This window comes from Littorina saxatilis, linkage group LG1 (genome assembly GCF_037325665.1).
Source record: "Littorina saxatilis isolate snail1 linkage group LG1, US_GU_Lsax_2.0, whole genome shotgun sequence".
Taxonomy (NCBI): Eukaryota; Metazoa; Mollusca; class Gastropoda; order Littorinimorpha; family Littorinidae; genus Littorina; species Littorina saxatilis.
This window is the reverse complement of record NC_090245.1, coordinates 22,038,604-22,062,505: the sequence shown is the minus strand read 5'-3', so window position 1 is coordinate 22,062,505 and position 23,902 is coordinate 22,038,604. Positions and strand designations below refer to the sequence as shown.

At 38.5% G+C, this 23,902-nt stretch overlaps 3 protein-coding genes, 1 long non-coding RNA gene and 1 pseudogene across 5 annotated transcripts in view; 3 read left to right on the top strand and 2 right to left on the bottom strand.

The window, feature by feature from the left end:
* Positions 1 to 23,902, top strand: part of LOC138964636 (uncharacterized) — a 546,641-nt gene that overhangs the window by 178,544 nt on the left and 344,195 nt on the right. The window lies entirely within an intron of this gene.
* LOC138964792 (UPF0434 protein Sde_1297-like) lies at positions 5 to 1,628 on the top strand. The gene is made up of 3 exons (XM_070336843.1): positions 5 to 132; positions 540 to 738; positions 1,382 to 1,628. The coding sequence occupies exons 1-3, from the start codon at positions 108 to 110 to the stop codon at positions 1,515 to 1,517; spliced, it is 360 nt and encodes a 119-aa protein (XP_070192944.1). The 5' UTR covers positions 5 to 107; the 3' UTR covers positions 1,518 to 1,628.
* The window catches only part of LOC138964802 (uncharacterized), a 210,941-nt gene continuing 191,812 nt past the window's right edge, over positions 4,774 to 23,902 (bottom strand). The window contains exon 2 of the long non-coding RNA XR_011455219.1: positions 4,774 to 5,061. This is a non-coding gene — a long non-coding RNA (uncharacterized lncRNA). The remainder of the gene's footprint in view (positions 5,062 to 23,902) is intronic.
* Positions 5,377 to 12,046, bottom strand: LOC138964761 (probable tubulin polyglutamylase TTLL9; annotated as a pseudogene).
* Positions 13,598 to 23,568, top strand: LOC138964752 (cytochrome c1, heme protein, mitochondrial-like). Its single transcript, XM_070336797.1, has 8 exons — positions 13,598 to 13,746; positions 15,244 to 15,285; positions 16,440 to 16,588; positions 17,257 to 17,383; positions 18,064 to 18,234; positions 21,241 to 21,388; positions 21,818 to 21,918; positions 22,267 to 23,568. Exons 1-8 carry the CDS (start codon positions 13,675 to 13,677, stop codon positions 22,363 to 22,365), a joined length of 909 nt encoding a protein of 302 aa, XP_070192898.1. The 5' UTR covers positions 13,598 to 13,674; the 3' UTR covers positions 22,366 to 23,568.

Below are 23,902 nucleotides of genomic sequence, written 5' to 3'. Positions count from 1 at the left end.
TTATTTTTTTTTATCTATGCTTGAAAAATCAATCCAAACTTTCTGGTCCCAGGAACGCGCATAAACATTTATATGCAAGATAACCTTCTTGGATTACTCCCTTGAAAATGGCGTCTGCTGGAGCCAAAGCAGGTTTGGTTTGCTTTTTATTTTACTTTTTAGCATCAAAGCCTTTGGTCGCACCAATGCCATTATCAACCACGCGTTTCTTTGTTGCTAGATACACTTTCTCGTTTTAGGATGTCTGCTGTGAGTGTGACAACTTTCCTCAGTTGCAAGGTTGTGCACTTCTGAAAGAGCACCGAGGGGTGGAAGTCACAGTTACAGTAGACTAGACAGTAGATTTTTTTCTTCTTCTTGGTTTTCTTCTTTTTTTCCCAGGTTTTTTTTTCAGGTTGAATTTTGTGTTTGGACAGCTTATAATAATTTTACTAATACTCAAACAAAGTCAAACCCCATGTCTCTCTTTTGCAACAATGTACGTGTATTACTGGTAGCAATTCATTCAGTATTAAACTGGTACATGAATTTCTGTTTAGGCCATTTTGCCATGCTGACCAGAACTGCATGGAGTACACTGATCAGGAGCAAGAGAAGCAGTTTCCTCAGTCTGACAACAACGACAAACACACGAATGCTGTCCCAGGACAGTGGTGCATCAAATTTAAAACAGAACCAGATATTTGACGAAAAGATGCTGGAACATTTAGTGTGTCCTTTATCCAAGAAAGACCTTAGGTATTTATTTAGGTCTTTTTATTTTATTGCTGGTGGTGCTAACTGTATGCTCCTGAGTTAAGTATTATCAGGGTCTTTTTCTGCTTAGATCACAACATTTTCTTTGATTTAAAGTCAAGTTAAAACAACTAGACTACAGAATCTGTTTTAACCCTTACACTGGTGCAATTCTGTAACACATGTTACATAGCCACTGGTGAATTAACAGAGAGAAAAATAAAGAAAAACGGTCATATAGGTTTTCGCATCCATGGGAGGTAATCGGAACCGACCCAACAGACTGAGCCAGTAGCGCGACATATGTCGTGACAACCAGGTGACAGTATACGTAAAGTAGCGCGATATATGTCGCGACAACCAGCCTAAGGGTTAAATAATGTGTGATGTAGACTAAAGCGAAGAGTTAAGAAACATGCAGTTGCACAATTTCTCTAATCGCTTCGGAAAGGAAGCAATTGAACATAAAACAAGACTTCTTTACACACATGCTCGCTTCCCTTGCACCCGTGCTTGTTCACGCATGCACACACGAATATATATACATAAACACAGTCAGTTAACATGCACAAACACTCGCACACCTTTCAAACCTTCAGGTGCCAACCTTCTTTTTAACACTTTTCTGTGCATTTTGTACTTTCAGATATGACAAGGAGAAGAATGAACTTGTTTGTGACGAGCTAGGAGTTGCCTACCCTATTGTCAACGGAATCCCAAACCTTGTTCCCCAGGATGCTCGCATGTTGAAGAATGACTCCGCCGACTCGCCAAAAAGCTGACATCAGCTGCAATGTTTCTCAACTCTTACATCTTTCTGTATGATTTTGTATGTGTTATAGTAATGGATCCAAGTGTTTGGGTGTGTGGAAAATAAATGATTTTAAAAGGTGGCAGAGTAAGATTTGTATTCGTAGTACATGTAGCAAATCTAACAGTGCATATAAAGTTTGGTTGTTATGCTTGCTGATCGCAGTTTTGTTTTAAAAACATTCACGCATACATATATATTATAGAACCAAGCTGCAACAAAGAGACAATGGCCAAGACAGTAGATGAATAAATTATATTTCGTAAAAACTCCTAAAGAGGCACAATGAGTAAATCTCGTATTTGACTGGTTTAGAAAAAACCCATCAGTGAATGAAGACTCTTTCCTTTTTAGTACCGAACATGACCTTTGACATTACACCTTTAAAAAAAAACCCACCAGATCCAAATAATTTCGGCAACACAATAAGCTCTTAAAATATCCTTGATTTGAAATACTCAGGTCACAAAGCATACATTGACAACAACCGGGTACAGTTATACAAATATATATATATAATCTCTGTGATCATAAATAGAAAAAACAAAATCAGGTCCACATGGCAAAACAGCACACACAAACACACATGCAAACACAAATTGAACATGATTATCATGGTATGATCAGTCAAGTTGTACTCAAAATGTAATTTTATAAAAAAAAAAAAACAGTATACGGTAAGTAAACAACCCAATCAACAAGGAAAAAAGAGGAATTTCAGTTTATATCTTGAGTTTATATCTTCACTTTCACTTATGAAAGTATACAAGTGAAACTGGCAAGTATAGTAAACATTACATTTTCTTTGAGCTAAGTAGTAAAATATATGTGTACCTGTACAGAATGAAACAAATAAAACTTGTTTCAGATTGTATTGTCATTTAAATGTAAATGTAAACACAAAAGTCAAACTGGCAAGTTGAGCAAACACCATCAGCGCACCCATTCTTTGGTAAAATAATACTGACACTGTAAAAAAACAAAACCAACAGGCACATTCATGAAAAAATAACACCACAATAGCTTAACTTTGTGATACGTTCTTTTATACACTTACTTTGACTGGTGACTGGTGACAATGTGTCTATATGAATCATGATTGTCAGCTCTGCTCTAACTTTCTAGCTGAAGTTTTGATTTTACAGTCGACTCCGGATATTACGTCACCCCTCGGGGGATGTTTTTGAGCGACGTTATACGCGGTGACGCTGTATCCGGTTCATCGGTTATAACGTCACTTTTACGCGCGGGTGATGTTATATCCGGAGTCCAAGAGTTATGTCCCTTTCTAAAGTACTGACTGTTTTAATAAAACTGTGCAGAAATGGAAAGTGCATGCATTAGTGTTGTTTAAAAATTACAACAACATATTGTTGTAAGTTTTAAACTAACGTATTACAATAATCTTTAATTCACTTTCTCATATATAGAATTGTGGACTATTCTCTTCTTTGCGTATTTCCAAAACCTGGCTATACCATGAATATAAAATTGTATACACAACATTTTCCCCGAAATTCGGCAACAGTATCAACGTACAGTGTTGTTGGCTGCATGCTAATTCTGAGACAGGTTGCTAGTGTTGGAGTGTCAAGCTCCGTCTGGTTCCATCGACAATCTCAGTCTTTGATTATAGTGTCCGACGTTATTAGCTTTAAGGACACACACACTCATGGCTGTCGTTTATTCATATTCTGCTAGATCTGGACCTGCCCGAAGAAATAACAAGTCGCGTAAGGCGAAAATACAACATTTAGTCGAGTAGCTGTCGAACTCACAGAATGAAACTGAACGCAATGCAATTTTTCAGCAAGACTCGTAGCATCGTCAGTCCACCGCTCATGGCAAAGGCAGTGAAATTGACAAGAAGAGCGGGGTAGTAGTTGCGCTGAGAAGGATAGCACGCTTTTCTGTACCTCTCTTCGTTTTAACTTTCTGAGCGTGTTTTTAATCCACACATATCATATCTATGTTTTTGGAATCAGGAACCGACAAAGAATAAGATGAAAGTGTTTTTAAATTGATTTCGAAAATTTAATTTTGATAATAATTTTTATATTTTTAATTTTCAGAGCTTGTTTTTAATCCAAATATAACATATTTATATGTTTTTTGAATCAGAAAATGATGGAGAATAAGATGAACGTAAATTTGGATCGTTTTATAATTTTTTTTATTTTTTTTTTTTTACAATTTTCAGATTTTTAATGACCAAGGTCATTAATTAATTTTTAAGCCACCAAGCGGAAATGCAATACCGAAGTCTGGGCTTTGTCGAAGATTATTTGACCAAAATTTCAACCAATTTGGTTGAAAAATGAGAGCGTGACAGTGCCGCCTCAACTTTCACGAAAAACCGGATGACGTCATCAAAGACATTTATCAAAAAAATCGAAAAAAAACCGTCTGGGGATATCATACCCAGAAACTCTCATGTCAAATTTCATAAAGATCAGTCCAGTAGTTTAGTCTGAATCGCTCTACTCACACACACACACACACACACACACACACACACACACACACACAGAGACACACATACACCACGACCCTCGTCTCGATTCCCCCCCTCTACGTTAAAACATTTAGTCAAAACTTGACTAAATGTAAAAATGACGAGAACTTCATGGGTCCTTATACGTAATTAATGTCTATTTGACTTATATTATTATTATTAACGAAGAAGTTTCTCGTCAACAGCAAAGTGGCTGCCCACCTTTGCGCACAATCATCGTTCTGGTAGTAACAACTTTGGGTTCATAGTTACCCCCTTTCCCCATCCACCGTCTCCACCACATCTAGTGAGCGGGACGTTATACTCGTTAGACTACTACTGTATTATTATTATCATTATAACGTCACTTGATATAACGTCCATGGCTTTCCAAGTTGAGTCAAAATAGTGCTTTAAGAGTGCAGTATCACTTTTCTCAATTTGTCGGTTCACTGCACTGTTTACCTTTACAATTTAGCCTGAGCGACCTACTCAGCCTGTCGACAACGCCCAATTGAAAGTGACGCTCAGCCTCCTCGTCGAGGGCAGTTGTAGTCTGTATTCTACGGACCAAAAAACAAACAAACGTCGTAGTCTGTTCTCATCCACTCGACCTTCTCCGATCCTACCGTCATTTCAATAATCGAGTTTTTTTTATATGCGTGATTGAAGGACAGAAGTAGACAGATCCATTCGCACGCGCTCGCGCAGGAGTAACCATGTATGCTCGATATGAAACTTTTTAAAACAATTTTTTTTAGTTAAAAACAAAGACAGGAACTCACAACACGAATGAAATGGAACATTTTTCTTTTAATTAAAAACCTAGAACACTGAGGAACCTAAGTAAGGAACTCACAAAGCGAAATGAAATGAAACATTTTTCATTACTGACTAAAAACATAGAACAGGAACTCACACAACGAAATGAAATAAAACATGTTTCTTTTGATTAAAAACCTCGAACAGGAACTCACAAAACGCATGCAGCAAAAATGATTATGCCTTAAACCTAGTTTTCCTTGGGTCTCTAACAACGGGAAAACGGAAAAACCTGAATACCGTTAACACACAAAACTTGTGACACGTGTAGCGTAAATGAACATGCCTTGACAGTCGTTCACCATGCAAACTGCTGCATATGGGGATTGATATGACGTTATAACCGACATGGATGAGTGACGTTATAACTGGGTGACGTTATATCCGGTGACGTTATATCCGAGGTTAAAATAGTCTTGGAAAGAAGGAATTGAGCCGGGACCGGTGTTTGGGTGACGATATAACGGGGTGACGTTATATCCGGCGACGTTATAAACGAAGTAGACTGTATTTTATTATGATTATTTACTCATCATCCAGCAGAATATCATAGCCATACATCTCAAAACAGTGCTTATCATTGATGATGATTTTCTGCACGCTCTGTAGGGTGCGGATGATGATGTTGTCCATCTCCTGATATCCCGCAGTGGGGCACTGCGGTTATGAAATTAAAGGCCCCTCCTGTTTTTGGAACCGCAGGAGCTTTCTAGTTTGCTGTTAGGTAGATTTTTGGTTCCTCTTTCCTGTCATGCTCTCTTTTTCTTCATGAATTCTTTTCTTTTTTCTGCCTTCTTGCTCATTCACCTGTATTTTTTCCAAAAATCTCTTCTCTTGCCGCTTGTCTCGCGATTCATGTATAGTTTAATCTGTTAGTGTTCTGATGTAAGTCCAGCAGTAGATAGGTTAAGCCTATTTTAACATACTGGAAACTGGTAATCTTCCAGTAGGTATTAATTTAGTTTTACTAAAGCCTGCTGGGACACAAGTAATGGGTTAGTGCATTTGTAAACAGGAATCGCTTGACAAGTGGCCCCCTTCATCCCCCCCTTCCTCGTCCTGATATGGCTCTGCGTAGTCGGCTGGACGTTAAGCAACAAATAAACAAACAAACAAATCTCCTGATAGATCTTCTTAACCTAGAACAAAGAAAGACGAGAGAGAAAGTAATGTTAACGTAATGTTCAAATTGATGTATGACACGCCAGTCTGCACAAATTTTTTTCTTTTTTACACACACAAACACACTGTCCACAGCCACAGTCTGTACATACCTGACATCCCACTCACAACTGTCCTCACCCTTTCATATAAATCAAACCGTTGTATCATGTACACCTAAAGCACTGAACACATACAAACTACCTCACTTTTACATTCCCTCACAATTCGCACAATTAACATGTTTTACTGACAATAGATACATATGTGCACACAGTCATTTGCACACTTCTGTACCATCATTTCCACCAAATCTTCTGCATCCAAAACATAATATGTCAACAGTATGACATTTTGAAACTCACAGCATCGTTCCCATGCCTTGCACAGACGGTTACATTCGCAACTGCTCTGTGGACCACTTGCAGCCTTTCTCGGGGTCAAAGTCTGGTGCTGTTTTCTGCACGGCCACATTGGTCAGATGGACGTCTGGTGAGAAACTGTAAGGTTGACTCAACCCCTGATGCTATGAAAAATCGTACATGTGTCGGTGTCTGAAATATCCCTCTTCTCCACAACTGTTATGCAAAATAATGTGTAATAGCTTTTACAACTTGTCAGGCCTGCAATGACGTATTCTTACTTTTCTTCTGCTTGAGCTTCAACCAACTACCAATGATAGACAAGGAGTATCACTATGCATAAACAAGTATCACTATGCATAAACAGAGTTCCACAACAGAAGAGATCAGTGACTCAAGGGAAACAACCCAAACTTGCATGCACTTTGACAAGTCTGGTTGATGAATCTCCATAGACATTTGGCACCTAAAATGAACATTCTGTGCGTTTTCATTTCAAAAGAAAACAGCTAGATATTATTTAAGACTCCTTAAAGGTCTGAATAATAGCAAGTCCCACAACACTACCAACTGTAAACAGATTGAAGTTTTTTGTGCATCAAGGGGGATAACCAGTGAGAACTTACTGCTTCACTGTCGGTGTCTTTGTCAGTTTGATGATAACGCAAAAAGTAAATACTGTAATAAACATACTCAAAACTAGAAAAGATTTGTTTGTTTTCTTTGTAGGACTCGATGAAACAACACACAGTAAAGTGGACCCCCCCCCCCCCCCCCCCCCATCCCCCTTCAGAAACTAACAAACCTGTCCACCTGCTTTCTCAGACTTATTGTTCACAACTTCTTTAAATGTACTCCCACTTTTAAGACTCCCACTATAAGACCCGATTTTCTCAGTTTTTGGGGGGTCTTCAAAGGGGGGAGGGGGGAGGGGGGGGGGTTGTTTCCACTTTATGTGGGTTGAGTGAAAATTAAGACTTACCGTGCGCTAATCAATCAAAATACTGCATGGATGCCCAAGCACAGTTGCAATACAACCGGCATTCAGAAAATTAAGCTCTGTATTTGCATAAACGTTTCACTGGTATTTTTCATCCTTTTGTTTTCAAGTGTTGTGAACACTGAGCTTAATTCTTGTTTCAAAAAAGGATACATGCAGTTATCTTCGATGGAGTCAAGGGAAAAGCGTGTGTTTGAAAAGCGAGCGAAGCCTCCTCGGTACAACCAAACCTTGAGGGGATTGAACTGAAACACACAAATACTCATTGTCAGAAATAGTTATCAAATTATCAGTTAAAGTGACACACACAAACACTCATACATGTACACACACAATCACAAACATATACCAACTTTCAGGGTTACTACTTATATTACAGTCTTTTCCTCTGAGAATAGAGTATGACAGCCATGCATATGGCGGGGCGATTGAAAACACACATTATTGAAAACACACATTATGTAAGCGCAGTGCTTTAAAGATGTCCATGTGGGAATGTGTAAGTGGGCGTAGTCGAATGTCCATGTGGGAATGTGTAAGTGGAGCATATAAGAATGCCCATGTGTGAATGTGTAAGTGGAGCGTATAAGAATGTGTAAGTGGAACGTGGTCGAATGTCCATGTGTGAATGGGTAAGTTGAGCGTATAAGAATGTCCATGTGTGCGATGTGTAAGAGAGACATGGATGTGTTCATGACTGAATGCGTAAGCACAATGCAAGGAATGGCCAGAGAGGTATGTGGGAGGTGTGTTTATAACCTGCCCTGTTATATAGTGCTATATGTCTTATGTAAAAACAATGTCCTGTTTGTATTATTGTTATGTACCACGCCTGAATTTCTCTATGAGATAATAAGGTATTCTTATTCTTATTCTTATTCTGATTATTTTCCAATAGGGATATGACAAATCACAGTTTTGAATCTCTATGAATGGAGAGGTATTCAAAATTGGTTACAGTAGTTGGCAGGTATAAGCGTGGGTACCCTCAACATAAAAAACAAATCAGTTTGGCATTCCTATAAATTGTAAACAACAAAAGAATTCTGTTCTCACCAATACAAGGACAGCACATACAATGCTAAATATATAAGTTTTTTAGTATTTTATGTGAGGTCTTGTTTTTTTTAACTTTGTTCATCTCACCAACAGTTCCCTATGTTGTTTAGATTCCTATAAATGGAGAGGTATGCAAAATTGGTTAATGACATAGCAGTTGGAAATTACGAACTCAAAGTTTATATTATAAAAATGTCTCTACGCATTGTTTTTCATTCATTCAACTTACGGACATCACCAGCACATAAATCCTGATGTCAAACTTCCTTCCACCTATCAGATAGGGGTTTTCAATGTATCGCTGAACAACATACAGTTCTGGCATGTCCTTGGTATATTGGGGTCTTGCAGTGGTTGGTACTCTCCCTGTGACAATCAACATATATAATTCAAAAACGTTTGTGATATGAAAGAGTTTACCGCGCAAACACAATCAACATATAGTACACCTGCATTTTCATTTCATTGTAATTGGCACATAGTGGATATGCTCTTCTTCTTTTTTTTTTACTTTACTTTAAAAACAATTTAGTTGTATCACTTTTAAAACATTAATTGTTGGCAACAAATTAGATGTTAAGTGGTTATCATTATCTGAAGTTACTTTATCACTGCAAGTATAATTTCCCCTCTGTATATGTATATCTTTTTTTTATCTCAGTAACTCTGAATTTTTGCTTATTTTGAGTAAAACTACATTATCTGTCTTCAAACCTTTTTCCAGTCTGTGATGTCTTTGAGCTTTTGGAACAGGAATATTCCTCGACCTTGTGACTTGGCGGCAGGCTTCATATGATCCATATAATACCTGGATTCTTTTTGAACTCCTCCACAAAAATGTGATACTCTGACTGTGCAGAATCAAACAAGAAAATTGTGAAAATGGGTAAAACTCTCAAAAGATTGATGCCTAGCTACCATTACAAAAATCAGAGTACAGCTGCATGTATACATGGACTTATGCTCTGATGGTATTGTTATGTTTAAGTGAGGCTGTTAATAATGAATAAAAATAAATACTTTTGAAATCTATTCTAAATTTAAAAGAGTATGTGAAAACTTATCCCAAACCATTGCATAGCAAATCCCTTTTTCACAACACTGGAAATGAAGACTTGCATGATTTTCTGTTGTCAGTATCAACATATTCAACTTTCCATCTTCATGTACCTATTACACCCTATTTGAAAGCAGCTCAACCCTTCCTTCACTTTTGAATGTCAATTACTCTTTGTGTTCATTTTTACATTTAGTCAAGTTTTGACTAAATGTTTTAACATAGAGGGGGGAATCGAGACGAGGGTCGTGGTGTATGTGTGTGTGTGTGTGTGTGTGTGTGTGTGTGTCTGTGTGTGTGTGTAGAGCGATTCAGACTAAACTACTGGACCGATCTTTATGAAATTTGACATGAGAGTTCCTGGGTATGATATCCCCGGACATTTTTTTTCATTTTTTCAATAAATACCTTTGATGACGTCATATCCGGCTTTTTGTAAAAGTTGAGGCGGCACTGTCACACCCTCATTTTTCAATTAAATTGATTGAAATTTTGGCAAAGCAATCTTCGACGAAGGCCGGACTTCGGTATTGCATTTCAGCTTGGTGGCTTAAAAACTAATGAGTGAGTTTGGTCATTAAAAATCGGAAACTTCTAATTAAAAATATTTTTTTATTAAACGATCCAAAAACAATTTCATCTTATTCTTCGTCATTTTCTGATTCCAAAAACATATACATATGTTATATTTGGATTAAAAACAAGCTCTGAAAATTAAAAATATAAAAATTATTATCAAAATTAAATTTCCGAAATCGTTTTAAAAACTATTTCATCTTCTTCCTTGTCGGTTCCTGATTCCAAAAACATATAGATATGATATGTTTGGATTAAAAACACGCTCAGAAAGTTAAAACGAAGAGAGGTACAGTAAAGCACAGCGCAATCGCTACAGCGCCAAACAGGCTCGTCACTTTCACTGCCTTTTGCACTAGCGGCGGACTACGTTCAGTTTCATTCTGTGAGTTCCACAGCTTGACTAAATGTAGTAATTTCGCCTTACGCGACTTGTTTTGTTTTGTTTTAATATAATTTTCTTTACTTCATTGCATACACAGGTTCTACACTGCATGGTAAAGCAAGCAAGAAAACTTACTGGCAATTCAAACGTAGATGTAAAGAAATCCAGGCTGAAAATGATTGTATACTTTTTCTTATTATGAATAAATCAATCAAAGCAAAATGAAAAGAAAGAGAGAAATAAAGAGATAAAGTCAGAACAAAAGCAAGAGAGAAAGAAAGAAAGAAAGAAAAGGCACAAACAGACTTAATCCCAAACAAAGAACACGATAAAAGTAATTAAAATGCAAACCACAACTTCATTCACAGTAAAAGTATTACAAAGTCGTTTCGTTCGGCAAATTTCAAAGTAAACATGCTATCAAGACATCAAAGCTTTACAAACACAACCTTTCTTCAAATGTGTAAAGAGCTGTTTGAATGAAAGTGCAATCATTTTGCTGTTGTTGTTTTGCATGTACTTGCTGTATCTTTGTGCTTCCAGTTTTCCTTGCTCCCGTTCAATCAGTTTTTAACCATCAGGTTTTTGCGGGTGAGCTGTGAATTAAACAAACAACAAAAGAGAGCAATATATCAAAATCAAAATTCAATAAAATAAGAAAAAGAGGAGCAGTTTATACACTACCAATCCCATTAAAAGACAAACTTCAATGTATCCACATTTTGAAAATGGTGTCTTGACAAATTTCTGTGTTTATTTTTTTAAATATCCAGCTTCGCTTACATGATGCGTGCTATTAACGTAGATTTGTAGATTTTGTGTGTGCACTTAATTGCATGCAGTAGGTCCTAATTGTGTCAAAACTCACTTAAAATGCTCTCATTTTCCAGGGGCTTCTCCCTCTGTACCCTACTGCGCTGCCCCTTGACCCCTTCATGTACCTGGCAGCCCCCTCGCTCCCTGGCTTTTTTTCCCCTGCGATTCTCACTTCTCCCAGCAATCATCACTGTAATGAAAATTTTCTCACCTCATAATGGTTCCTGAAGTGCAGTATTTTCTAATGTTCTTGCAGAAATGTGGTATCATATGTGAAGCCATTCTCTGTCGCACCAGTAAAAGTCCCATTCTCCATCTCTGTGCATAGACAACGCAAGGAAGAAATATATAGGTGTGCTGATACAATTTTAAAAGGAAAGAGACAACATGGACATACATCAAGGTATACATATTAATATACTCATGTAAACACCTACTCTATACACCAATGTTTGACATAAAGAAACTTATTCTACCTGTATGAAGACACATGGACAGACAGACAGACAGACCGACAGATAATATGCATGCACATACACAAACACACACACATGCATACAGACATGCATGCATGGACACACACATGTGCCAACCCACTTGCACACACACACACACACACACACACACACACACACACACACACACACACACACACACACACACACACACACACACATACAAAACTTCAAACCTACCCTTGTACCTCGTGCTAACCGGGGCGAGAGCGCAAAACATCAATAGTGTTTTGCAGGAAACACTTGAAACAGAGTCAGATTTCCCGATCACTGCAAAAAGTATAAAGAGCACAACATTGTAAGGCCAAACAAAAAACATGTTGGTTTAGGGTGACCCGACAGACCCTATTTTTTCTCGCTGACCCTAAAACTTGTTTTTCATTTCTAAAAAAAACAAAAACAAAACTTTTGGCACATTTTGAGAACCATACCAAGACAAAGGGAAGTAACCTTTAAAATCGACTAAATGTTTTGTAAAAATTAAAAAAAGAAAGAAAACAAAGCCGACCTACCGACCCTATCTTTTTTGGTCACGTTACCCTAATCCAACATATATTTTTGTTTGGCCTAACAAATCTCAAGATGGATTCAAGAAATGTCTTGCACAATACAATCAAGAGAGAGAGAGACAGACAGACAGACAGACAAATACAGAGAAACAGAGAGAGATAAAGATTGACGGAGACAGGGATAATAACAGTGATGAATAATTACAGGTGTGTGAACAATATTTATTCCATTATTATGAATGCTTATGTGTTTGTTCTTTCCCCAACAAGGCTTATCTGAACATATAAAAAACAGCAAACTCACACACACCCGCGCACACAGGCATGCACACACACACATATATATACACATACACATATATATACACACACTCACACACACACACACACACACACACACACACAAAATGCATGCACGCACACCTCATTTTGTCTAAGGAATAAAAGTAAGTACATGTTTACATGTACCTTATTACAGCTCGAGATCTCTGTCCTCGACCAAGCTTGCATGTAACCTGGAACCTATATCATAGCATTGTTTGAGTTTACAAACCTCAGTCAAATTTTGATATGCTGAAAATCATGTGTCTCTTTACCTTTTAATCCTATCACCCGCCCCCCAAGAAAAAAAGAAAGAAAGAACAAAGAGTCGATATATTTGAACTCAAAAGAAAACCATTATCAATTTCATGCTCCCTTATTACTTAGTAGTAAATTAAATAGTAGACGTTTTGGGACTGGTGTTATTGCCTAGGTCTCACGGCCCATATAAGGTGTCCTATTCTGTATTTGAATACAATTGGAGAATTTTGTTTCTTCAAAAATGTGATTAATCTTTCTATTAACTTTGTGGACGTATCCAGGAGAACTAAATGATCACAGAAATAGCATAAAATAGCTAACTCTAGTAACTGCTAATAGTAATAGTCATTATAGTGTCCTTCATCTCATCCTGTTAGGATCGTTTTATATTTTATTTCATTTGCTTAATAATGTACACATAAGACTATATCTATATTTCTGATGTTTTATATATATATCGATCGAGTGCACATTTTGGCTTTTTTAGCAGCGCTCTCATTATAACTTTCTATATATATATATATATATGTCTGTGTTATTCTTATTCTCCCGCGTGTATTCGACATCTTATAAGTTGTAAAATGCCTATGTTGAAGGTTGTATCCTTTTGCTTCTTTCGCACATGGTATTCTGATTATTTACACTAGAGATGCTCCGGAAGCGGAAGTTAGAAAGGATGGAAACAGCCATGCGCTGTGACCGTTTTGTAACTTTTACCTAAGGCGCACAGGAACTCTTTTTCCGCTGTAGCCTTCATACGTTCCTTTGGACTAGTGGTGACGCCGTCAACATGGCTGCTATCATTGGAAGGACTTCTAGGCAGGCTTTATTAGTGACCAAATCGGGAACATTTTCCCCTAAGGTAAATATTATAGGCTTGCAATCGCTTCTTTGCAGTGAAATCTTTCCGTTGTACTGAAATCTCATTCATCATAAAGCCCGAACACGTAGATTACGTTTGTCGGCACATAGATACGTAACACAGGAGGTGCCCTTGACGTTGAACATTGAAATACTGTTGCGGATAGACTTCAAGTTGTCACGTACTTTTCTACAACTCCAGCAATTTATTGCAGTTTACTTTTAGGCCGTCAGTTTATAGTGTACAGATTGGTGAATTTGGTTGGTATCGTAGCTAGACATAACATCACATTCACAGTCGCCAGATAGTGGCCTTCTGCCTGGAGACGAGAGTGCAGCCACAACTTGCACAAGCCCTATCAAACGCATCGACTTCCTTTTTTTGTTTAAAAACAGTTATACTTAGTCTTCATGTTGCCTGTGCTCCTGTCATTGACAGGTTAAAACTGGTGTTTGTGGGGCTATTAGTGTTGCAATAGGTATGATCGATAGTTCCGGATAGGTCTCTGCTCTCATTGAGGGCAGTCTGTAGATTGTACAAGAAGTAGTAATAGTATGTAGGGGCGGCTATATTTGTTAGCCGAAGGCCGTGAGGCCTTATTGGTGCCCCTTCTTTGTCAGATACTTTGCATGCCTAAATCCCTATTCTTTCAATGCTTTCAATCAAAGTCATAAAAAAGGTTAAGACATTTTGGAGAATTGTCCAAGAAGTTTTTGAAGGCGTCTACTGTGGGTGCGAATTTTATGTTAGTGGGTAGTGCATTCCAATTGTTAGCAACTCTATGAGAAAACGAAAACTTGCGCTTGTTAGTCTTACAGTGTTGAACAAAGATTTTTCCCTGGCTGTTTCTGGTGTTGTCTGTCTGCTTGAATGTGAATATTTTGTGCATGTCAATATCATCCACCCCATTTATAATTCTATATGTTTGTATTAGGTCACCCCTTGTCCTCCTTCCCTTCAGAGAGTGGAGGTCTAAGTATTTGAGTCTGTCCGCGTAAGACTTATCACGGCACTCCTTTAGAATTTTAGTTGCTCGACGCTGCACCCTCTCAATTGTCCGAGACTGTCTCTTGAGGAATGGACTCCACACCACATTTGCATATTCCACCAGTGGTCTCACAAAGGCTTTGTATAGCTTTAAGAAGGTGTCCTTGTCAAGAAATGAGAACGCTCGTTTGATAATGCCAATCCTCTGATTAGCTTTTGACACAACTCCTCGAATATGCGGGTCGAATGACAAATTGCTGTCGAAAACAACACCGATGTCCTTTTCTTCATCACATTCATTTATTTTTTTAAATAGCATCATTGACAGTCATCACGTAGTCATATTTGGGATTCTTTTTACCAGAATGCAGAACATTGCACTTTGAGACATTAAAAAGTAGAGGAGTAATTCACTTATTGGCAGTTTCAAACTACTTTTTTTTTAACTACTGTTTTAAACAGTGTGAGTGTCAACTGTCATTTAATGTTGTTAATGTTTATTTGTTACAGGCAAATTTCGTCTCTTTCAAGGGGAAAAATGGCAAGAAATGGGTGAGTATCATTATAATGACTTAGAGTTAGACTATGGATGTTTCTGGCACTGGCAATTGTTTGTCTTGAGTTAGAGTTAACTGAGTGCATATATAAAGAACTGTTTCTTGAAGACCTTTATACTATAGCTTCACTCCATGGTTTTATAATGTAACATAACAACTAACATTATAGCAATCTAACAGGTTGCTTGAAGTTGAGAATAACATTGTGGTTGTAACTTGTTGTAGTACAGATGGATGGTTATTCAGTTCAATCAGAAATTTTATAATCTGCTTGTGGTATCAACAAACTGAATTTAATGATGTGTAAGTTATAACCTTCAGTTGGTTAAAACTTTCCAGAACTAAACTAAACAGTGCTGTCAACAGGCCTCTGCCCTCAGTATTCTGTCACTGATGATTACTTTTTTGATCTGACGCATTGTCCCTGGCCGGTTGATCGTCCCGTAGTTATGACATTTTGCAATTGACGGAACAATGTTTCCATACACAAGATACAAGATATTTATTCACCAATTTTGCAAAAGGATTTCATCTTGGCACGGCACGGTAAAAATAAAATAAAAACCAACCAGACACATATGCAGACACACATCACCATGCATGCATACATACGTACATTACACTGTCATGCACACACAGACACAACTCACACACACACACACACACAATTATTTACATACTCACACATAACCAGCCACATATCTACATCACAAATTCACATCGTCGCCTTGTAAAGGTAAAAACCATATCAGTTTACAACTGTAGTTAGGATGTGTAGGACACTTGGAGTTGGACCTTTACATATTTTCAACCCAAGTTCCAACTGACATAATGTCCTTTAAGTCTGGGAACAACACTGTAGTGTATCAACATGACCAAATGGATCTAATGCCTTATGAATTTTAATAAACGTAAGGAGTTTTTAAATCTCACATCTAATGATCTATGGTCGGACCTCAAGAGTTTGCTAACTGGAAGGGAAGTGCTCTCTTAGTCATTATGTTTAAAGTCCATGACAACACACTTCCTTTGCCAGCGTAAACAAGTAAACAAATCTTGCTATCAGTATCAACGTCGCATTACGTGTCAAAGCTTTGAGAACAGAGTTGGCTTTGATTGGTACTAGATCTTACGTTTTTCGACGTGCAGGTGGTTGCCATGGTGGGTGCGGCTACAGTGGGTGCTGTGGGTGTAGGGGCAGCGTTGGCCACCCCAGTTCTTGCTGAGGGTGTGGAGCTCCACCCACCCAAGTACCCCTGGAGCCACAACGGCCTGCTCAGCGCCCTAGATGCAGCCAGGTGAGGGTGTAGGTGGAACTGGAGGTAGTTACTGCTACTTGTGGTGAAATTGAAAGGACTATCTTTGGACGGGCCCAAAATGTCCCTACATGCCAGGAGGCCTTTTATTTATGAAAGGGATTCTTCAATAAATTAATTGACAAAGGGACAGGATAAAGTGACTGTTATTGGGACTGGGAGGTGTCCTCTCGTTTGAATTTTGAGGGACATGATGTTGCTGGGATCATTGTACTTCAGTTTCAACACTTTTGTGGTAAATCCCTGAAAGTGCTTTTACTTTCAGGAAGGCAGGGCTGTTCATGGTAACCTTTTTGAAGCTGTTACCCATTAGTAGTATTCTCCTTACCTTGACGATAGTTTTTTTGGCTTGTCGGGAGGGCGTTTTTATTTTTTTTAAAGTTAATTATACTGAAACTAAAGTGGCAGTGACTGGGTGATGTAGCCAGTGGATTTCAACACAATAGCTTTTCTGTAATAGTTTGATTTAGTAACTTTGGCACGGAGTAGCATTGCTGAGTGATGTTTGTGTGAGTGTGGTTAACATTTTTTTCTCGAACCCTTTCTCTAAATGCTTGCTATATTTTCAAATGTTTTGCACACAATGAAAGGTGATTTAAATATTATGAACGGGATGATTTTTAGTTAACAATATCATTTTGCTTGTGCAGTGTTCGCCGTGGGTACCAAGTCTACAAGCAGGTGTGCGCTGCTTGCCACAGCATGGAATACCTCTGCTACAGAAATCTTGTGGGTTCAATCATGACTGAAGAAGAAGCAAAGAAAGACGCAGAAGAAGTGAGCATACCCTTTTGTTGAAAATAGCACAACCATTGTATGCATCAAACTGAGAGACAGAAATGATTGTGTGCCAAATCTTTTATTCAGGTGTATCTTCTTGTGTCACCCTAAAAGGTGACTTGTGTTACAATAATGTTTTAGAGAGTTTATTTGCTCATGTTCCAGTGAAATCCATTCCAAATAGGCAAGATCAGCATTTGATAAAATATGGTATGGAAATTGGAATGGTCAACTTTTTATTAAAAATACAATACTGAACCGTGAGCGTACAACTTTTCATGCCACCTCCTATGGATTGAAACTGCTGTTTGGGCTAAGTTGTCATTTCTCATCTTATCATTACTTTTTTGTGTATGTTGAATGCTTACTTTACAGACACTGATATTAAGATTTCATCAATGATCTGTGTTGTATTTTATTTAACATTCCATACCCTAACGTTTCCTTTTTTCTCCTCTGAGCAGTCGGCAGTAAGCGGCTTAAACACATTGACAAACATCCTGAACAGATAGACTGCCAATGTTCCCAAATTTCAATAACTTACCTTTCTTGTTTTGCTTTTTATTATTCAAAATGTTTGTAAACCTCTGTTAAATCCTACCGGGTTGAGAAAAATATATGCAAAGGTTTCAAGTACAAACATCAACAGAAAACTATTTTGTCCCTGTGTATCCCAGGTGATGGTGGAGGATGGGCCAGATGAGGAAGGCAACATGTTCAAGCGACCAGGCAAGCTGTCGGACAAGTTCCCCGCCCCCTACGCCAATGAAGAGGCCGCACGCTTCGCCAATGGAGGTTCCCTGCCCCCAGACCTCAGCTACATTGTGCCGGCCAGACACGGCGGAGAGGTGAGACTGAGAGACATTGCTTTTGTTTTTCTCTGATGGTGTGATGGTCTGCATGGTGAATATGAGATTTAATGTCTAATTTTGTGTGTGAAGCGCCATGAGACTGTTATCTGGCGGTGAACAGCGCTATAGAAGAATGTTTTATTATTATTGTTATTATTATTATTGGTGTGCAGGAAATAAAGAGGCTCAGGGTGAATCACATCAGGTGATACATGTGCAAACGTTGGTTTCAGGTTTCACACACACACACACACAAATAATCTTTACTCACTGAGTATGTACGAGCAAGTATGACGCCAAGCATAGAGCAGACCTGGGAACCCATACGATTTCGCTGTATTTTGTACGCATGATTGTCGAGAATACGCTCAGTACGGTCAGCGAGAAAAAAAATACGACGACAAAAATTCCTAGACTACTTTTCTTCACAAGCCCATCCTGAAGCCGATCCAGTATTTTGGCACATGATTAAGTCACTATATTAGCCGCCGTCGAAAAAAATATAATCGGATCGTGTCAATCAATCAAAACAACCAGGCAAACGAAAGTACAGTATTTGGCGAAATCGGCTCCGAGAATAAACAAGTGAAACAAAGAAGAAAAGTGAAAAAGTTTGAAGAAAAATATCACACACACACAATTTGTAACCAACACACACATGTAGTCCCGCCCGGAATAAGCTTTTTTGGGATGATTTACGACTTTTGCGCACACTTCGAGCAGACGAAAACACATGGCGGCTCTCGCTCCTTCAACTATCGCGAGACACAAAAAACCGAAATCTCGCGCGCGCGAGATCCTGATACATCCGGTGTTTCTCTGTACGCTTGTCACGTCACGACGACTTGTTGACAAACGAAGATTCGCGAAAGAAAGAGACAAGTCGCGTAAAGCGAAAATACAATATTTAGTCAAGTAGCTGTCGAACTCACAGAATGAAACTGAACGCAACGCAACGCAGCAAGACCGTATACTCGTAGCATCGTCACTACACCGCCCGTGGCAAAGGCAGTGCCCGTGGAATTGACAAGAAGAGCGGGGTATTCGTTGCGCTGAGAAGGATAGCACGCTTTTCTGTACCTCTCTTCGTTTTAACTTTCTGAGCGTGTTTTTAATCCAAACATATTATATCTATATGTTTTTGGAATCAGGAACCAACAAGGAATAAGATGAAAGTGTTTTTAAATTGATTTCGAAAAAAAAAAATTGATAATAATTTTTATATATTTAATTTTCAGAGCTTGTTTTTAATCCGAATATAACATATTTATATGTTTTTGGAATCAGCAAATGATGGAGAATAAGATAAACGTAAATTTGGATCGTTTTATAAATTTTTATTTTTTTTTTACAATTTTCAGATTTTTAATGACCAAAGTCATTAATTAATTTTTAAGCCACCAAGCTGAAATGCAATACCGAAGTCCGGGCTTCGTCGAAGATTACTTGACCAAAATTTCAACCAATTTGGTTGAAAAATGAGGGCGTGACAGTGCCGCCTCAACTTTCACGAAAAGCCGGATATGACGTCATCAAAGACATTTATCAAAAAAATGAAAAAAACGTTCGGGGATTTCATACCCAGGAACTCTCATGTCAAATTTCATAAAGATCGGTCCAGTAGTTTAGTCTGAATCGCTCTACACACACACACACACACAGACACACAGACACACGCACATACACCACGACCCTCGTTTCGATTCCCCCTCGATGTTAAAATATTTAGTCAAAACTTGACTAAATATAAAAAGCGCCGAGTCTTGAGTAGAGAGCTAATAAAGTACCGGTAATTGCTAATCGAGCGAAATGAAAATCCGCGGCGACTTCCATTAGGTGAATGCTATTCAAGTTTAGGTAACGTTTTAGCCGCATCTTTTTATAAGCCGCAATGCGATTTTTTTTTTTAAAGTCGCGGCTTGTAGTCCGTCAAATACGGTACAGTTTGTCACTTTGTGTCAGTAAAAATTGAAAAAAGCATTTGTTTTAAATGTATAGGTAAACTTAATTAACGGTGTGACGGACGCGCATGAGGCATGTTTTAATCATGGATGTGCAAACGCTGTGTGGAGTACGCTCATTTTTGACTCACATGCGAAGCAAAAGTGAGTCTATGTACTCACCCGAGTCGTCCGTCCGTCCGTCCGGAAAACTTTAACGTTGGATATTTCTTGGACACTATTCAGTCTATCAGTACCAAATTTGGCAAGATGGTGTATGATGACAAGGCCCCCAAAAACATACATAGCATCTTGACCTTGCTTCAAGGTCAAGGTCGCAGGGGCCATAAATGTTGCCTGAAAACCAGCTATTTTTCACATTTTTCCCATTTTCTCTGAAGTTTTTGAGATTCAATACCTCACCTATATATGATATATAGGGCAAAGTAAGCCCCATCTTTTGATACCAGTTTGGTTTACCTTGCTTCAAGGTCAAGGTCACAGGAGCTCTTCAAAGTTGGATTGTATACATATTTTGAAGTGACCTTGACCATGAACTATGGAAGATAACTGTTTCAAACTTAAAAATTATGTGGGGCACATGTTATGCTTTCATCATGAGACACATTTGGTCACATATGATCAAGGTCAAGGTCACTTTGACCCTTATGAAATGTGACCAAAATAAGGTAGTGAACCACTAAAAGTGACCATATCTCATGGTAGAAAGAGCCAATAAGCACCATTGTACTTCCTATGTCTTGAATTAACAGCTTTGTGTTGCATGACCTTGGATGACCTTGACCTTGGGTCAAGGTCACATGTATTTTGGTAGGAAAAATTTGTAAAGCAGTTCTTAGTGTATGATGTCATTGCTAGGTTTAGTTATTTGACCTTGACCCTGAAGGTCAAGGTCATGTAAAGGTCAAGGTCAAGCATGTGAGTCGTATGGGCTTTGCCCTTCTTGTTTTGAAAATACACCAAGTTTGTTTGAGAATACTCAAAGTGCAAAACAGGGGTTCCCAGGTCTGATAGAGTTTGATGTATCTTTCTTTGGGTGCAGGACTATGTGTTTGCACTACTGACGGGTTACTGTGAGGCTCCAGGTGGCATCGCCCTGAGGGACGGCCTGTACTACAACCCCTACTTCCCTGGTGGCGCTATCGGCATGGCCCCGGCACTGTACAATGAGGTCATAGAGTATGAAGACGGTGAGTTGGAGCCACTCTGTTGTCCATAATACAATGCATTTAGCACATTTGTGGGAGCTATCGGCATGGCCCAGGCACTCTACATTGAGATCATAGAGTATGAAGACGGTGAGTTGGAGCCACTCTGTTGTCCGTGATACAATGCATTTACCACATTTGTGGGAGCTATCTTTCCGATTTTTGTGTGTGGTATTGGTTTTACAAAACATCAAGTGACATTGTGATGATGATGAAGCAAGAAGTAGGAAGGGGAGGGGTTGGTGCCTTTTTTGATTGTCTCCTGATTGAGGTTAAAATGTGTCTGTTTTTGATAATAGTTGACAAGAGTGTTACAGTTAAGACTTGTGAAGTCAAATTTGCTTTCTTGTTTGTTTTCGTTTTTTCCCCACCTTTTCTTGAAGTTGAGCTCTTTTCTTTCTGACCACACAGGGACCCCAGCTACAGCCAGCCAGTGTGCCAAGGATGTGTGCATCTTCCTACGATGGGCATCAGAGCCTGAACACGATATTCGCAAACAGATGGGACTCAAGGTATGACACTTTCGCTACTCTTGAGTCATCAGTGAGGTGTAGTGGCCTGTGGTCTTAAGATACAGTGGGACCCACTTTTAAGACCTTCAAATATCTGAGAAAATCGGGTCTTGAAAGGGAGGGAGTCTTAAAATGGAAGTACATTTACAGAGGCTATGAACAGAACATCTGAGAAAGCAGGGTCTTATAAAGGGAAAGTCTTAAATTGGGGGGTTCCACTGTGTATGGAACCTCTATTGTTTCGTGCAGTTTTCTTGTTGTGAATGTTTGTGTTTTTTAGAATAGCTGTATATAAGGCAGCGAATGCGAATAAGTTTCAGCTAATGCTTGATGTGACATGTTTTGCAGGCGGTGATGATTTTCTCCTTCATGCTGGCCATCTCCTACTACCTGAAGCGTCACAAGTGGAGCGTGCTCAAGAGCCGAAAGATCGCCTTCAAGAAGTGATGTTAGTGGGCATAGTTCGCAACCTTGACCTCCCGATATCAACCGTCACTGTTGCGGTAGAAAACAGAATCCAGGGAAAGAGGATCAAGAATTGCTCTATTTTTTTCGTCAGTTTGTGGTGTAGCGGTACTGCAACCAGCCGGCGCAAAAACACACACGCATGCATGCAACATGACAAACAAGAAATGTGACTCTGGGACGTTCATTGCATCAGCTGACCTTAGATAAACTGAAAAATACTGTCACATTGTAGGAAGTGTTAAGTGGTAACCAAACATACACATATGCGTGGAATCACTGTTGGCAGTGTTGGTTAGGAACTATTGAATGTGAGTACTGACTGATTTTGAATGAAAGAAAATTAGAGTGAACTGATTACTCTGCCCAAAATTGTCACAGTGATTCCATGCCGTCTTATGGTAGATTATAGTTTCTTGTTGTTCTATTCTATAAATAAAACAAGTTGTGTTGCTTTTAGTCTTGTTGCTGTGGATGAAGTTTCTTATTGCATGCCTGGGCTTTTCTGTGGTTGCAGTCACCTCAGACTGAAGAAGTTATAACCCAAGACAAGAGTCCAAATGCCCACAGTATTCTATTATCTTTATCTTAGATTTCAATTCACATAAAGATAACAGGCCGGTAACTTCACAAGCAATGCCAAAAACATTAACCTGGGTACTTCATCTGAATATTAAATACTAACCTGAGTAAAAAGAACTGATTCTAAAAACTAGTCCAAAACATGTAGACGTTCAAGACTCTAACAGAAAGACATTAACATTTTAAACATTTCCGAAAAAAATCTTGTAACGGGCTCTGTTGTGTTTTGTATCCTCAATATTTGAGCTGGTGTCTGTCATTATATGCTGTTAATTACAATGCATGTCATTGTTTCAGTTGAATTTTGTATTACTAGTGTGCTGTCATTTTTTACCATTTTTGTGGTGTCACTAACTTTGTGGGTTCTTGCATGCGAAGAAGTAGAAAGAACTAAATGGGTACAAGAACGGACTACAACACTGCAATAGTGTTCAATGTAGCTGCAAAATCTTGAAGGAAGATGTCATAACATGTGATATTGTCCCGTGAAGATTATATTGAACTTTGAAGGGAAGCAGTTATGGAAACAAGAGAAGAATTTTTCCCACTTGTGATGTTTAAAAAATATGTCCAAGGACGCTAATAAAGAATTCTTCATCTGTGGGTACATGATGTTGGTTTCCTCTGTGTGTGTATGACTAATCACATATCTTTCAGTTGAAGGCAACAGATTTCCGATCACATCTTGACAAATGAGAAAACACACAAAATCAAGGCTACAGAGCATGTCGGAAGCATTTTTTAAAAATTTGTATCAAAACTACTGACTCTTCCCGGTAGTCTCCAAACATTCTAGCATTTTTGACTCACATGGGCGACCAGGAGAGTCTTAACAATGAGTAGTTTAAGTCTTGTCTGGATATCAAGCCATCCAGGAGGCCGTCTGTAAACAAAAAAACATACATGGGAGTTTTCTCATGTTTTGTCGCTACATCTT

What these genes read in the sequence shown, in the direction of transcription:
- LOC138964792 (XM_070336843.1), top strand. Translation starts at nt 108, where the DNA reads ATGGCGTCTGCTGGAGCCAAAGCAG. An exon ending in GTCTGCTGGAGCCAAAGCAG is followed by an intron (nt 133 to 539) that starts GTTTGGTTTGCT and finishes ATTTCTGTTTAG; the next exon opens with GCCATTTTGCCATGCTGACC. An exon ending in TTATCCAAGAAAGACCTTAG is followed by an intron (nt 739 to 1,381) that starts GTATTTATTTAG and finishes TTGTACTTTCAG; the next exon opens with ATATGACAAGGAGAAGAATG.
- LOC138964752 (XM_070336797.1), top strand. Translation starts at nt 13,675, where the DNA reads ATGGCTGCTATCATTGGAAGGACTTCTAGGCAGGCTTTATTAGTGACC. An exon ending in CGGGAACATTTTCCCCTAAG is followed by an intron (nt 13,747 to 15,243) that starts GTAAATATTATA and finishes TATTTGTTACAG; the next exon opens with GCAAATTTCGTCTCTTTCAA. An exon ending in GGTCATAGAGTATGAAGACG is followed by an intron (nt 21,389 to 21,817) that starts GTGAGTTGGAGC and finishes CTGACCACACAG; the next exon opens with GGACCCCAGCTACAGCCAGC.